This window comes from Apium graveolens, chromosome 11 (genome assembly GCF_009905375.1).
Source record: "Apium graveolens cultivar Ventura chromosome 11, ASM990537v1, whole genome shotgun sequence".
Taxonomy (NCBI): domain Eukaryota; kingdom Viridiplantae; phylum Streptophyta; class Magnoliopsida; order Apiales; family Apiaceae; genus Apium; species Apium graveolens.
The window spans coordinates 45,944,976-45,957,557 of NC_133657.1; the positions used below are offsets into that span (position 1 = coordinate 45,944,976).

General features: G+C 34.1%; 1 protein-coding gene across 1 annotated transcript; it reads left to right on the top strand.

Moving 5' to 3' along the window:
• The first annotated feature begins 6,054 nt into the window (after positions 1 to 6,054).
• On the top strand, positions 6,055 to 8,359 carry LOC141698597 (small nuclear ribonucleoprotein SmD3b-like). Its single transcript, XM_074503321.1, has 5 exons — positions 6,055 to 6,324; positions 6,829 to 6,881; positions 6,969 to 7,035; positions 7,594 to 7,650; positions 8,004 to 8,359. Exons 1-5 carry the CDS (start codon positions 6,166 to 6,168, stop codon positions 8,064 to 8,066), a joined length of 399 nt encoding a protein of 132 aa, XP_074359422.1. The 5' UTR covers positions 6,055 to 6,165; the 3' UTR covers positions 8,067 to 8,359.
• The last annotated feature ends 4,223 nt before the right edge of the window (positions 8,360 to 12,582 follow it).

Sequence of the window (12,582 nt, forward strand, 5' to 3'; positions counted from 1 at the left end):
GAAATAATATACACAACAAAATTAAAATACTAATTATGACCCCTACATGCATAAGGATCGAACGCAGGTTATAATATGAAATAGATACTAACACAAACCATTTGTTATTACAACCATAAACCTTATTAGGATAACCTCTACATGAAGTTATACTAACCCACAAAAGTCTAATAAGTTTTATAAACCATTTTATTTCTATTATTACACTACACACTAATGTACAAACTACATCAATTCCCGAATCTTACCTGCTGCTGCCGAGGCACCTGAAACCTAAAGATCTGAGGATGCACCAGAGGCACTCTCTTCCTAGCAGTGTGCAAAAACAAGGCATCTCAAGCCCTCTCTGAAAGATCAACACAATAAACAAGTATGAGCTTTGAAATGCTCAGCAAGCGGTATAAATATATGCACGAAAAGATAACAATAGTATCATGCTGATACAGAAAGAACAACAAATATTAAATGATATCTGAATAATGACTGAAGCTAACAGTAAGCTTTTAAAATAGTAAGCGATAAGTTTTAGATTGGAAATCACAATATTCCGGCGGATGCCATATCACATGTTGATCAGCCACTGTGATAGAGCTAGATCATAATTTATAGAATTTAGATCCCAAACACGAGTACTCAAACAAAAGCTACATACCGGCCATAACCGATATATACTTTAATAAAAAGGCATACTGTGGCCAAAGGACAAAATTGTATTAACATATTTCAGTTAGCACAATACCCTAAATGCTGGACTGTCCGCCCGGGCCACTTACGCATCTTCAAATCAAAATCATTTTCCGTTATAAAGGAATCGAATCAATCGATATCATATCATAATCTACTCCCCATTTCACATGATCCGGAGTAATCTCAACAACTGATAGCGAAATAACTAGAATGATTAGTTACTCGCTAAATATCAATATCAAGTTCCACTATATAGACTGAAATGGGATAACATAGTGATTCACTATGTATCCGGAATGAAATTAACATTCTAGTAGAAAGATTACTAGAATTATATGGCTCAAACAATCTACCAGTATTCGAAAGTACTGTATCAAAAGGGTTCAGCTAACATCAATATCAATCTCAAATATATAACAATTGTCTATTTTGAAATTGGAATAGGACAGGGGTACTTTCCTGGTATGCAAAGACTGAATCTTAACTTTTTAAAACCCTGACTGCCTTCCTGGACTTGTTCTATAAATCAAACACACTTATTTAATAATCCATACAAACTTGGATTACGTCTATACGTATCAGCGTCTACCCGATCGTTTATTGAATCAATGCATTGAAAGCTGTAAACAGATAGCAAGTATATTACATAGCACGTAATCCTGTTATTCACATAACATATAAGTTAGACCGTTAAAAGACAGGTCTCGGTGTTTTTAAAACTAAAATCGGGTCAAAATAAGGTTTTTTGGATAAGTATTCGACTCAGAACGACTTTTAAAATAATTGACCCTTTGATATGAAAGGATTCGGGTCTCGAAGGTATTTTTAATGGAAGCGTATTATTTTTCTGAGTCTAGACGTGTTCGTTTCTTATTAAACGGATGAACGATCTATTTATTATGATTAAAATATGATAAAATTAATTAATAATAATTATTAATTGATTTTTAAATACCCAAATATATTTCTAAAATCTTAAAATAATTTTTAGGATTTATTTGGCTTAATTATGAATAATTATACTTTATTTAGTTATTTAAAAGTAAAATTAATTGACTAAGCGAATTAATCAATTAATTAAATCCTAAATAATTAACTAAATTTAATTATAAATAAATAAAACAAATATAGTTTTTTGAAAATAATAAAATAAATTTTTTTTGGGAATTTAAAAGAATTCAGTTAATTATTAAATAATTAACCAAATAAATTTTGGAAAATAAAAAGGAATTTTAGAATTTGAAAACAGAATTTTGATTTAAATTTTAATTAAAAATCTGTTGAAACGGATTTTGGATGGGGTCTCCTTCTCCAGGGAATTAAACGGCAGCCCCACAGGACGGGACTTCGCCGGATGCACGAAGAACGCGGCTGACGGTTCGCCGGTTTCTGGAATTTCCAGATTCCGGCCGAATTTCCTGCTATCCCCAGAAAGCCCCACCCCACCTCACCCCACCTCACCCCAAAACTCATCCAAATTCTGATTTCTTTACACCAACACATCCTTTGAACTCCCAAGAATTCAACCCCTCCTTCCTCTTCTCCAAACAACCCCAGGAAACCGTTCCCCGGCCAAAAAGCCACAAATTTCCAGCGACCTCGAATTAAACACCCAAATCCTTCAAAACCGAACCAAAATTGATAATTTTGATATCAAAATCATCCTTACAACCGGTACAATCGATTTTAGGTCTCAAAAACCATCAAAAACATCAATTAAATCCAAGAAATCGATTCAAAATTTCAAAAAAAATAATAATTCTGTTTTTAACAAATACTAAACCAAAATTAACAAACAATATATGAAATTAATCCTCAGAGTACCAGGAATGATAATCAAGCATCAACAACATCAAACAATTACTCAAAATCCAAAAATGAATTAAAAAAATTGAAATAGTTGAATAATCAACCTTATTCGAAGATTCTGATATGAAATCGATCGTCTCGACGTAAGCTTCGCAACGGTAAGAACACAATCAACGACTGGTTGGTTTGATCACAAAGCTTGATTGTTTGAATTCGGTTTTTCGTAAACAAAAAACTAAAATAAAATACAGATAATCTTTGATATTTATCTGCTTAAACTGATAACTACTGACTGAAACAAGATAAATACGAGACATATTTATAATTACACGAACGGTCCCGATAAATCACAAATCGGTATCCGTTTCTCGTTTATTTGAAATTACAAGACCGAGAATTAATAATTTACGGGAAAAACTGTGAAATGATAGTTTATAGATTAATATAATATTTATATCAAAATTCTCTTAAAAATACGTACATTTTAAAAATACGAAAACACGGACCGTGAGCAGAGTCCTTGATTTTATAAAAATAGATGTATGGATTTTTGTAGGTTTTTACGTCCCGGTCCATTATCTTTTGAGAAACCAAAATACTTTCTAAATTTAAAATAAAACTCGAACGTAATTATAAAATACACAGATAATCATAGAACAAGTTTTAACACGTAACATGGAAGAAACGTAATCTGACATGCGTCCCAATTGCGGCTCAATTCATATAATTGTACTTTAAATACTAAATAAATATTCGAAAAATACACCGGTCCTCGTAGGACTAATTTAATACCTATTGCACAATAAATCATGGTAACACATCTTGAAATTTAAAATAAAAAGAGAATATTTATCACATATATCACAAAATATGTACAGAAATTTCCCGATTATTACATTGGATATTTTTGGGAAAATATTCCACCACAACATGCAATCAGTTTCCGTATAAAGTATTTATATATTTCCATCGACACTTCCGATAATTACAGGATACGTTACCGCATTCCCGAAAATAAATTTTCGGAAATCGGGCAGCACCTGCTATATATATCGGACTTCCCGTTAAAACATAATCGACACAACCACAACAATAATTCACCATTCGCAATCCCAATCACCGATACAAATTTCAATTATTAATTATTATCTTTTGTTATTATTATTATTATTAATAAATTGCAGGACTCTAATTATACTATCACGATCCACCGTCAGCTCTCCGAGACTCATCGCCGCCGACGGTAAAATTCGTCGATGTCGGGTTCCGGTTTTCAAACGAAATCTACCGATAAAATATTATTTTTTTTCTCAAATAACACATAATTTTTTTTTCATTAAAAATGTAACTACATAAATCAAGGAATCAAAGCATCCCCGACCCACATGCACACACGAGGCCAGAAAAGAAGAACCTAGGCGGCAACAACAAAATAAAGACGGCAAGAGGCGCACAATAACAGGAAATACATAACCCCTCCAATGCACACAACTGAAGCACATATACATACACAGAGATATGTATATATATACATCGGAGCCACCAACCTAATTGGGAAACTCACCTGAAAATACAGGGCGACAAACGAAGAAAACGAGGGGGGGAACAGAGGGAAGTGGGAGAAAGAAATATGGAACAGAGAGAGGAGATAATCGAGAGAAGAGAGTGTGAGAGTGGAGAGATTTGAGAGACGAGAGGGTACATGAGAGATTTTGAGAGATCAAAAGGAGAGAGAGATTGGATGAGAGAGATGGGGTGAGAAAGACTAGAGGATAATGATACAGATTCTTATCTGTATTAATTCGTTATTATTCTGAATCTGTCACCGCAATCACAACTTAACGAGCAACTTACGGGTAACAATAATCCTAAAATTTACCAGAACAGCCTTAAAAATCTCGAAATAATTAAAAACTTAGTAAAACAAAATTTTCAAAATTTTTAAATTATTTTTGGAACACGCATAAGACCCGCATTTTACAAATTAACGAACAAACGTGCGGGTGAATAAAATCCGAAAATAATTTTAAAATTCTCGAAATATTCCAAACTTAATAAAATATGAATTTCATGATTTTTGAAATACTCTGGAATTTAATACTGAATTTATGCTAAAATACAATCAAAAAATCATTAGGGATAAATAATTAACGAAATAATGTTTTCTAAATTTTATAAATTCCTAAAAATAATTAGGTGGTGCTAAATGCAGTAAAAATTTGCTTCGTGCAGTAATCATTAATTACTACTATATCCCTCACTTTTAACCCTGTCAGCATTAAATAACAATCTTTTAATCTTGTAAGCATTAAATAGCCTGGTAATCAGGACACATGTTTTTCTTTTTTTAAGATTTACTCCAAATCTTGTAATCTGTTATTAATCAAATTGCACTGATTTGTTAACTGAAATTGTCTTATTGACTCATATATTTTTGATAAAATAATAATTTAATGTAATACAATTATTTTAAAAAATATGGAAATATTATTATTGAATTAAAAATTATTTAAACTTAATTCAAATAATAATAATTATTGTAAAATAAAAAGTGAACATATAAAAGTAAGTTCACAAAATTTAGTAAACTATGTTTGTAATCGGAATAAAATAATAGAAAAATTGCTTATAAAAAATAAAAATATATACTTAAAAAAAAAGGAAGGATGTATAAAAGATTGAACTACCTTGGGTAGATAAAAACATAATATTTTTTATATGAGCTTTTTGATTGAATAATTAAAAATATTATTTATATTATTTTTAAAATAAAAGAGACAATATGTTTATATTTTAATTTATAAAATATTATTAAGAAAAATATATTTTTAACTAATCACTCAAAGTATATTAAAATATTAATATATATATAAGTGAAAATGTTTTATAAAAAATAAAATCAAAGAAGTGCTTACAAATAGAGGAGGACATACATGTGAAATTGGAAATTGATAAAGTTATTCATGATTATATATGTATTTAATGTATTACTGATTTTTTGTCAACTTTGCACAACAATAAATTAGTGTAGGGAGAAATTTTTTATTGCATTTATGTATAAGATTTATAAATAGAATCAACTTAAAATCGAAATAAAGTGAAAAAATGACAAAAATACCTCTTTTTTAGAGTTTGTGACAAAAATACCTCTTTTTAAAATTTTGGCCAAAAATACCCGTCTAATACGTATTTTTCAGTTGGGTATTACTAATACGCATTTTAAAAATGGGTAATTCGTATTAAAAAAAATTGAAAAAAAATAAAAATAAATAAATAAAAAAGAGATACGTATTCACAAAATACGTATCACCCATTTGATTCTGGTGATACGCATTTGTGACATGTGTATCACATGTTCTGCTCTTTTTTTTAATTTATTTTTTTATGTAATACCCATTTTTCAGAAACATAATAGATTTACCTATTCTAAAATGCGTATTAGAAGAGTATTTTTGACCATAAACTCCAAAAAATGGTATTCTTGTTACAACTTCTAAAAAAAGAGGTATTTTTTGTCATCACCCAAATAAATAAAGGGTTAGAGATAGAATTGAAACGAGGCGTGTTATTGTGTTCGCAAAAGGGAGAGTTTACATATATTAGGGTTTTATTACAAACACAAAGCGAGAGAGAGAGAGAGAGGAGAGGAGAGGAGAGGAGAGGAGAGAGATGAGCAGAAGTTTAGGGATACCAGTAAAGCTTCTACACGAAGCAGCAGGTCACATTGTGACGGTGGAATTAAAAAGCGGTGAGCTTTACAGGGGTAGCATGATTGAGTGCGAAGACAATTGGAATTGTCAGCTCGAAAACATTACTTTCACTGCCAAGGTACCCCTCTTTCTCATCTTTCCCATATCCTAGGTTCTCAGTAATTAGGGCCTTCCCCTGTTTTTCAGGGTCTATTCAATTAGGTTGTTTTGTTTATTTTTTTAGATTTCAGATTTTGCTTTCTCCGTCATTCAATTAGTTCAATGTTGTGTTCCGTGTTTAGATGGCAGGGTTTTATTTTTGTACAATTCTGTTATGTGTATACTGTCAAGGTGACCCTTATTGATTAATACTTTACTACTGACTGTCACTATTTAAAGGCTCCTAGTGTGTCATGCTAGGGACAATGTACATTCAAAGGGTGCTAATTCGTGCATTTGGTTTGCGACTGTAGAGATTGGCTTTGTTTAGTCTCTAGGGATTATAAACGATATTAGTTGTTTTTTTTCTTCTGGCAAATGAATTTGTTGGTAAAATAGGTTCTTGGCTGATGAGAATTTAGATATCAGTGAGTACTTATATTATAATATGTATGTCTGACTCCAACCAACTCATCTGATGCAGGATGGGAAGGTGTCACTACTTGAACATGTTTTTATCCGGGGTAGCAAAGTCAGGTAAAATCCTTACATTTGATGTAATATTACTAGCTTTTTATAGCTTTACTTTGCAACATTTCTCCGATAAGTTCGAAATGCCATCAGGTTTATGGTGATCCCGGATATGCTAAAGAATGCTCCAATGTTTAAGCGCCTTGAAGCTAGAATCAAGGTATACTTTTCCCGAAAAGATTGGTTTGTTAGAGCATCTCCAGTGTTTCCATTATAGTTGTCAACCCCTGACAATTCGTGATATATATATATATATATATGGGATTGCTGACCCTGATGATGATCAGGTTAAAAGAAAACAAGTGCTGCACAGGGGTATTTTTGTAAATACAGGGGGGTTGTGTTTGTATATTATTTTTTTTAACTCAATTTTGTGTCAACTTTGCAACATTCACTCAAAAGTACTCCAATAGTTAGCAATCTTTTAAATGTTTCCTGTGTGGTCCAATAAATTAAATTGCAAATGACTCTTGAACTAAAAAAGTATCGATGATATATAGTTTTTGCACATGTTTATGTATTTTAATCAATTCGGAAAGTTGGCAACTCTATGGCAACCCACCAGCTCCAATAGGTAGGCAACCAAGAGTGCCTACCCACATCAACTTTCGCAAACCCTCTTGGAGATGCTCTTATTATTGTTGATATTTTGCAAAATGGGGCTTACTTCTTCAATCTTGTTTCCTATTATCTAATTATATTACTGCATCTGTGACAGGGTAAGGGCTCTTCAATTGGAGTGAGCAGGGGGCGTGCTGCAGGATTGAGAGCTAGAGTAAGTATTTCGTTTTCATTATATATTTTAACAGGTGGTTATTACCATAAAAATTCATGGGCTTGGACGATAATCGAACTCTTTCTAGACCTCATCTAGAATACTTCATTGCCACCATTTGCCTCCCCCGATTCCCAGTTCTTGATCACCCTTTGAGTATTATATTGTGGCAGCAATGATTTTTTGTGTTTCTGGTTTATAATGATCCTGATTCGACATTAGAAGTATATTGATCATTCTGTGAAATCATTAGCCATCATGAAGGACTGGTTTTCCTTTTTAGATAGAGCCACTGCATATGTTGACTTTGGTCGTTCAGAAGTTTCACCACTAAATACTCTTTCTTTATGTAGGCTCAACCTGGTGGTCATGGAGCTCCTCCTGGTAGGGGTGTTGTACCCCCACTACGTAGGTAACCAACATCTTTCAAGCCTCAGACGTTCTCATCCTTGCGCTGAAGGCGCTTCCTTCTGGTTGTTCACTTGCATAGTATTTGGTTTGATTCGAGACTCCCTGTATAAAGATGAGAATGACATTAATGCATGGAGTAGCTTGCAAGCAAATCTTTGTGATATTTTTATTTTCAGTTGTGTTGGATTGATTGTAAAATCTACTTTTGTTTAATTACTCCTTGTAGGCATTAGAATGATTAAAAAAATCCAGTATTGTCCAGATTATTATGATATATCAGTTACTTTGGACTCCCTTATGATTTTCTGTTGACTCTGTAGGTGTATTTACACTGCTACGTATATTCCTTGCCCAACATCGGTGTTTCTCTTGTTTTATTTTTACAGAGAAATGTGGTTATTTACTTATTTATATTGCACTTTGGCTTTTGTCAAATATGGACACGTATATATTACTCGCTCTATCCCAATCATTTCTTAGGCTTTCCTTTTTGTGATGTTCCATTAAATTTTTTACATTTCAAAATTTACCAAAAATAGGAAATGAGTTCCATCACTTTCCCATTTTTTTTTCTTTTCACACTACTTTTACTCCAATATCTCTTTTTATACATTAAAAATCAATGGGTGCTATTTTATCACTCACTTTTCTTTCTCTTTTTTACTATTTTATACATAATTTTTAACCTTAATGCCAAATTAAATGTAAACAATTGGCGGAGGGAAGGAGTATATATAGGGGAAGCTATTGTGAAATATGGACACATATTATATAAACACGAAATGAACAATAGTTCACCTTATAATGCAATTTTTTCCAATATATAATATGTTCTTTGTATGATCATAATGACGTCAGAGGTGGTACATTATGATCGGAACAAATTGTGATTCACTTGAACTTGCATTTGACAAGTATCATTGTGATTGTTGTAGTATGGATGTATTCAAGTTCTTTCTTTTCCTATACATTTATTAAATTCTTTATTTATCAATTTGATAATTCGAAATGAGGTTTTAATTGGAAGAAATCTAGCAAGAAGAAATCTAGCAAGGCCCTCACAAGCATATACTGGACAAGAAATCGAGCAAGGCCCTCATGCCTCCTTTTTTTACCTTGGATATTAGCTTTTCAGCACAAAATAAATACTATACGGTCTTGAATATTATTAACCTTCCTGCCAGAACATTTTTCTCAATCCCATTCCTGAAGGCTCGTATTGTAGGAGTAATATTTTGGGAACAAAGTTTATGCTTCTTTTTCAAAGTGAAACCAATAATGATTATGATAAATATTGGGGGGGGTTCATAAATATATTAAAAACAAAAAAGATTTGCAAAATTAATTACAGTTTTTAAAAATAATTGTAAACATACGTTTCACCTTATTTTAATTGCTAATATACAGTTGCTGCTTTTAATTGGTTATAGTGAGTTGTAAACATGTTATCTTCTCGTTCTTATTCTGTTGCTCCTATATTTATTTCTAGTCTAGAGCCCCAAATGCCAACCCCCTCTTTGGTATTAGTCCTCTATTTATAAATCTCCTGATGGGCCTAACTCTTCCTCTTGGGCCTGGACCTTATTATTAGGCCTTAATCCCTACAATAGCCCATCTTTTAAGAAGTGTTAAATTTTTAGATTTTGGGTTGGGCCGCTCTTGTTTTGTTCCCTCCTTTTACTGTTTTCCTCTCCTCCGCTTTTCTTCTTGTTAGTAGGAAAAAAATTATTTTAGTGGGTTGTTATTTTTTATGTAATGTTAGAAAATTTCTTGGTGCAGTAGTAATTGTTCAGTTTTTTTGTCGTGCCAATATTTTTCCCGATAAGTATTTTTAAGTTTAGGCTCCCCCTCCCTTATCGAGTTCTGGGGATTTTTCGCCGTTTGGGTTGAGTTTTATTGAGAGTGAGTTGGGTAGAGATGATGTTGCTGGTGGTAGTGTAAAGGTAGAGGGAACTGGTGAGACTGTTTCCCTCTTTGAGTCTGATGTGGGTCTAATTGTTTCTGAAAATCGCGATAAGTTTTTTAAGTCTCAAAGGCCTTACAATGGTCGTAGTGTTTATCATAAGACGGCTTTAAATCTTGGTGTCTTGTCTGGCTATTGCTCTTTTCCTGATGGGTATCTCGTGTACCCTCCTGAGGTTGATGATCGAATGTGGGACACGCCTCGAGCCGGTCTACAGGCAATCCCAGATTTGTGGTTCATGTATGATTTCAGGTTACCTATGCATTCGTTCTTTCTGCACATGCTGAGGACACTGAATTGTGGTGTGGGACATATACCGCCTAATTTGGTGTTGCAGATAAACGGCGTGATAGCACGTTGTTGTGAACTTGGCATAGAGCCGAACCTTGATTTGTTTTTCTCCCTTTATCATTTGAAATCAACTGGGCACAGATTTATTTTGATGCGAAGCCTGGGTGTGTTAAACTTGTGAGTCGCCTACTTCAAACTCGGGATGGCACTCGAGGTGGGTCTGGTATGTGGGTCATGAACTTTTCGAGGTGGCTCCGTGGCACCGGCTGTCTTCCGAGCTTCTAAAGGCTTTGAGTGATACGGGGTCTTTGACTGCTGTGGAGTTGTTGAAGTTTTGTGGGAATGGGTCTCAATATAAAGCTTCTAGTTTCTCTGATGTTCGGTTTTTGTGTAACCATAGTCATATAGATTTTTGGTCAAAGCTTTGTGACTTATAAAGAATCTTCTTCCTTCTCTTTGATATCTTTGGTTTTTTATTTGCTTGTTATTTGTTGCTCTTGTTGTGACTTTTGCTTATTGTTCGCAGTGTTTGGGCCAAAGCTTTGGCTTTTGTTGAATTCTCAATCAAGAATGCCGTCTGAAAGTATCAAAAGGTTGCTTGCAAAGAAACGAGTTGTTAGTGAGGCTTCTGCGCCTATGGACATTGTTGGGGCTGAGCCAGTCCATTTTTCTGTTATTGGTGATGTTGTTGGTGCTGTTCCAGTTTCAAGTGACCTAGGAAATGAGTCGAAGGATGGACTGTGTGTCAAAGATAACAAGAGACATCGTGAGCATGGTTCTTCTCGCTCGCATCATCACAAGAAGCACAGAGATTCTGGGAAATGTGTCATTATTGATGACAGTGATAAGGCATCGGAGGACTTGAGGTTGAATAATTCAATCAGTATCGGTGGAAGTCTCGAGGTTCCTGAACGTGGGAGGATTGACAACGGAAAGTCGCCCATGGAGGAGGTTGTTGAGGAATGAGTTGTTGTGGCTTCCGAGGTTCCAAGGTCTTGAAGTCTCGATGTATGCAGGGCGTATGCTGAAAAGGTATTTTAATATTTATCTCTTTTGTTATATATTTTTTCGTATTTTATTTTATTATTTTTTTGTGGTATATATATCTGCCTTCGTGATTGAAATGGCGTTGTCGATTTTTTTTTTGACAGCTCTTGGCTGAACTTGGTAAGATGAAAGATTTTGGCTCTATTGTGGAGGCATCTGAGATAGAGAGGCTTCAAGGGGAGGTTAGTGCCTTCAAGATTGCGAAGGAGTCGTTGGGTGTACAGTTATCGGAGCTTACCTGTGCCCAAGAGACTGCATCTTCGAAGATCTCGAGTTTGCTGATGGAGAATGCTAGCCTTGGTGGGGAGTGTAGTGCTTTGTCACTTACCGTGAAGAATCAAGTTTTGAGTATTGCTGAGATAGAAGGTAAAATAGCTACTTTGAAAGTTGAGCATGGCGAAGAGTTGTAGAAAGTTGTAACTGCATATGACGGAGTGAAGAAAGAGCTTGGAGACTGCAAGAAATCTCTGGAGACACTTGAGGAGGAGTCGCTGCAACTCTTTGAGGAGGGTTATACAGAGTGTTGGAAGCGTTTGGAGGCTCGTGGTATCAATATTGCTGCAGATCGCTGGGAGGACTACCTTAAGGAGGAGCAGGGTCGAATTCGCGTTGATGTAGAGGCTTCGACGAGTGTTTCAGAGATTACTCCGTCCAAAGAGTAATTTTAAATTTAATGAACTCTGTGTTTTACCTGGGTAAGTCCAGAGGAAGTTTGTAATTTTAAGACTTTGTGGCGTTTGTCTCTGGTACTTGGGTTTTTTTTATTTTGGTAACAGATGTTCGATACTTTTTTCTAATTATGTGGTAATTTCAACGTTTCTTGGAGACTTTTAAACTAAAGCTTATGTTTTGCAATTTTGCTGCCTTATTTTCTATTTCTTCCTTTTCATGAGGTTTTGGCGATCTTAGGTTGATTTTTGCTGTCATTTTATTTTTATTTTCCGTTTGAATGTACCTTGGCTTTTAAGCTTTTGTAGATAGGCGTATGTTGGGACTAATTTCATAGTACGGAGTGATGTGTTGATCTGGCTTCGCGAAATCGGGGTTTACGAGTACTGTGAGGACTTGGTTTGTTTTGGTCGCAAGGTTTTTTGGAGTGGCGATGGGGCTTTTTCCTTGCCCATTGAACTAGTTAATTTTTTATAGTTTAAAGTTGTTGTGTTAGTGTATCACTTTTGTCGTGTTTTCAAATGTTTCATATGAATCATTGTCATGCTTTT

Excerpts from the sequence above, each read along its gene's own strand:
- LOC141698597 (XM_074503321.1), top strand. The coding sequence starts at position 6,166 with ATGAGCAGAAGTTTAGGGATACCAGTAAAGCTTCTACACGAAGCAGCA. Across the intron at positions 6,882-6,968 it reads ATCCGGGGTAGCAAAGTCAG|GTTTATGGTGATCCCGGATA; the intron begins GTAAAATCCTTA and ends AAATGCCATCAG. Across the intron at positions 7,651-8,003 it reads CTGCAGGATTGAGAGCTAGA|GCTCAACCTGGTGGTCATGG; the intron begins GTAAGTATTTCG and ends TTCTTTATGTAG.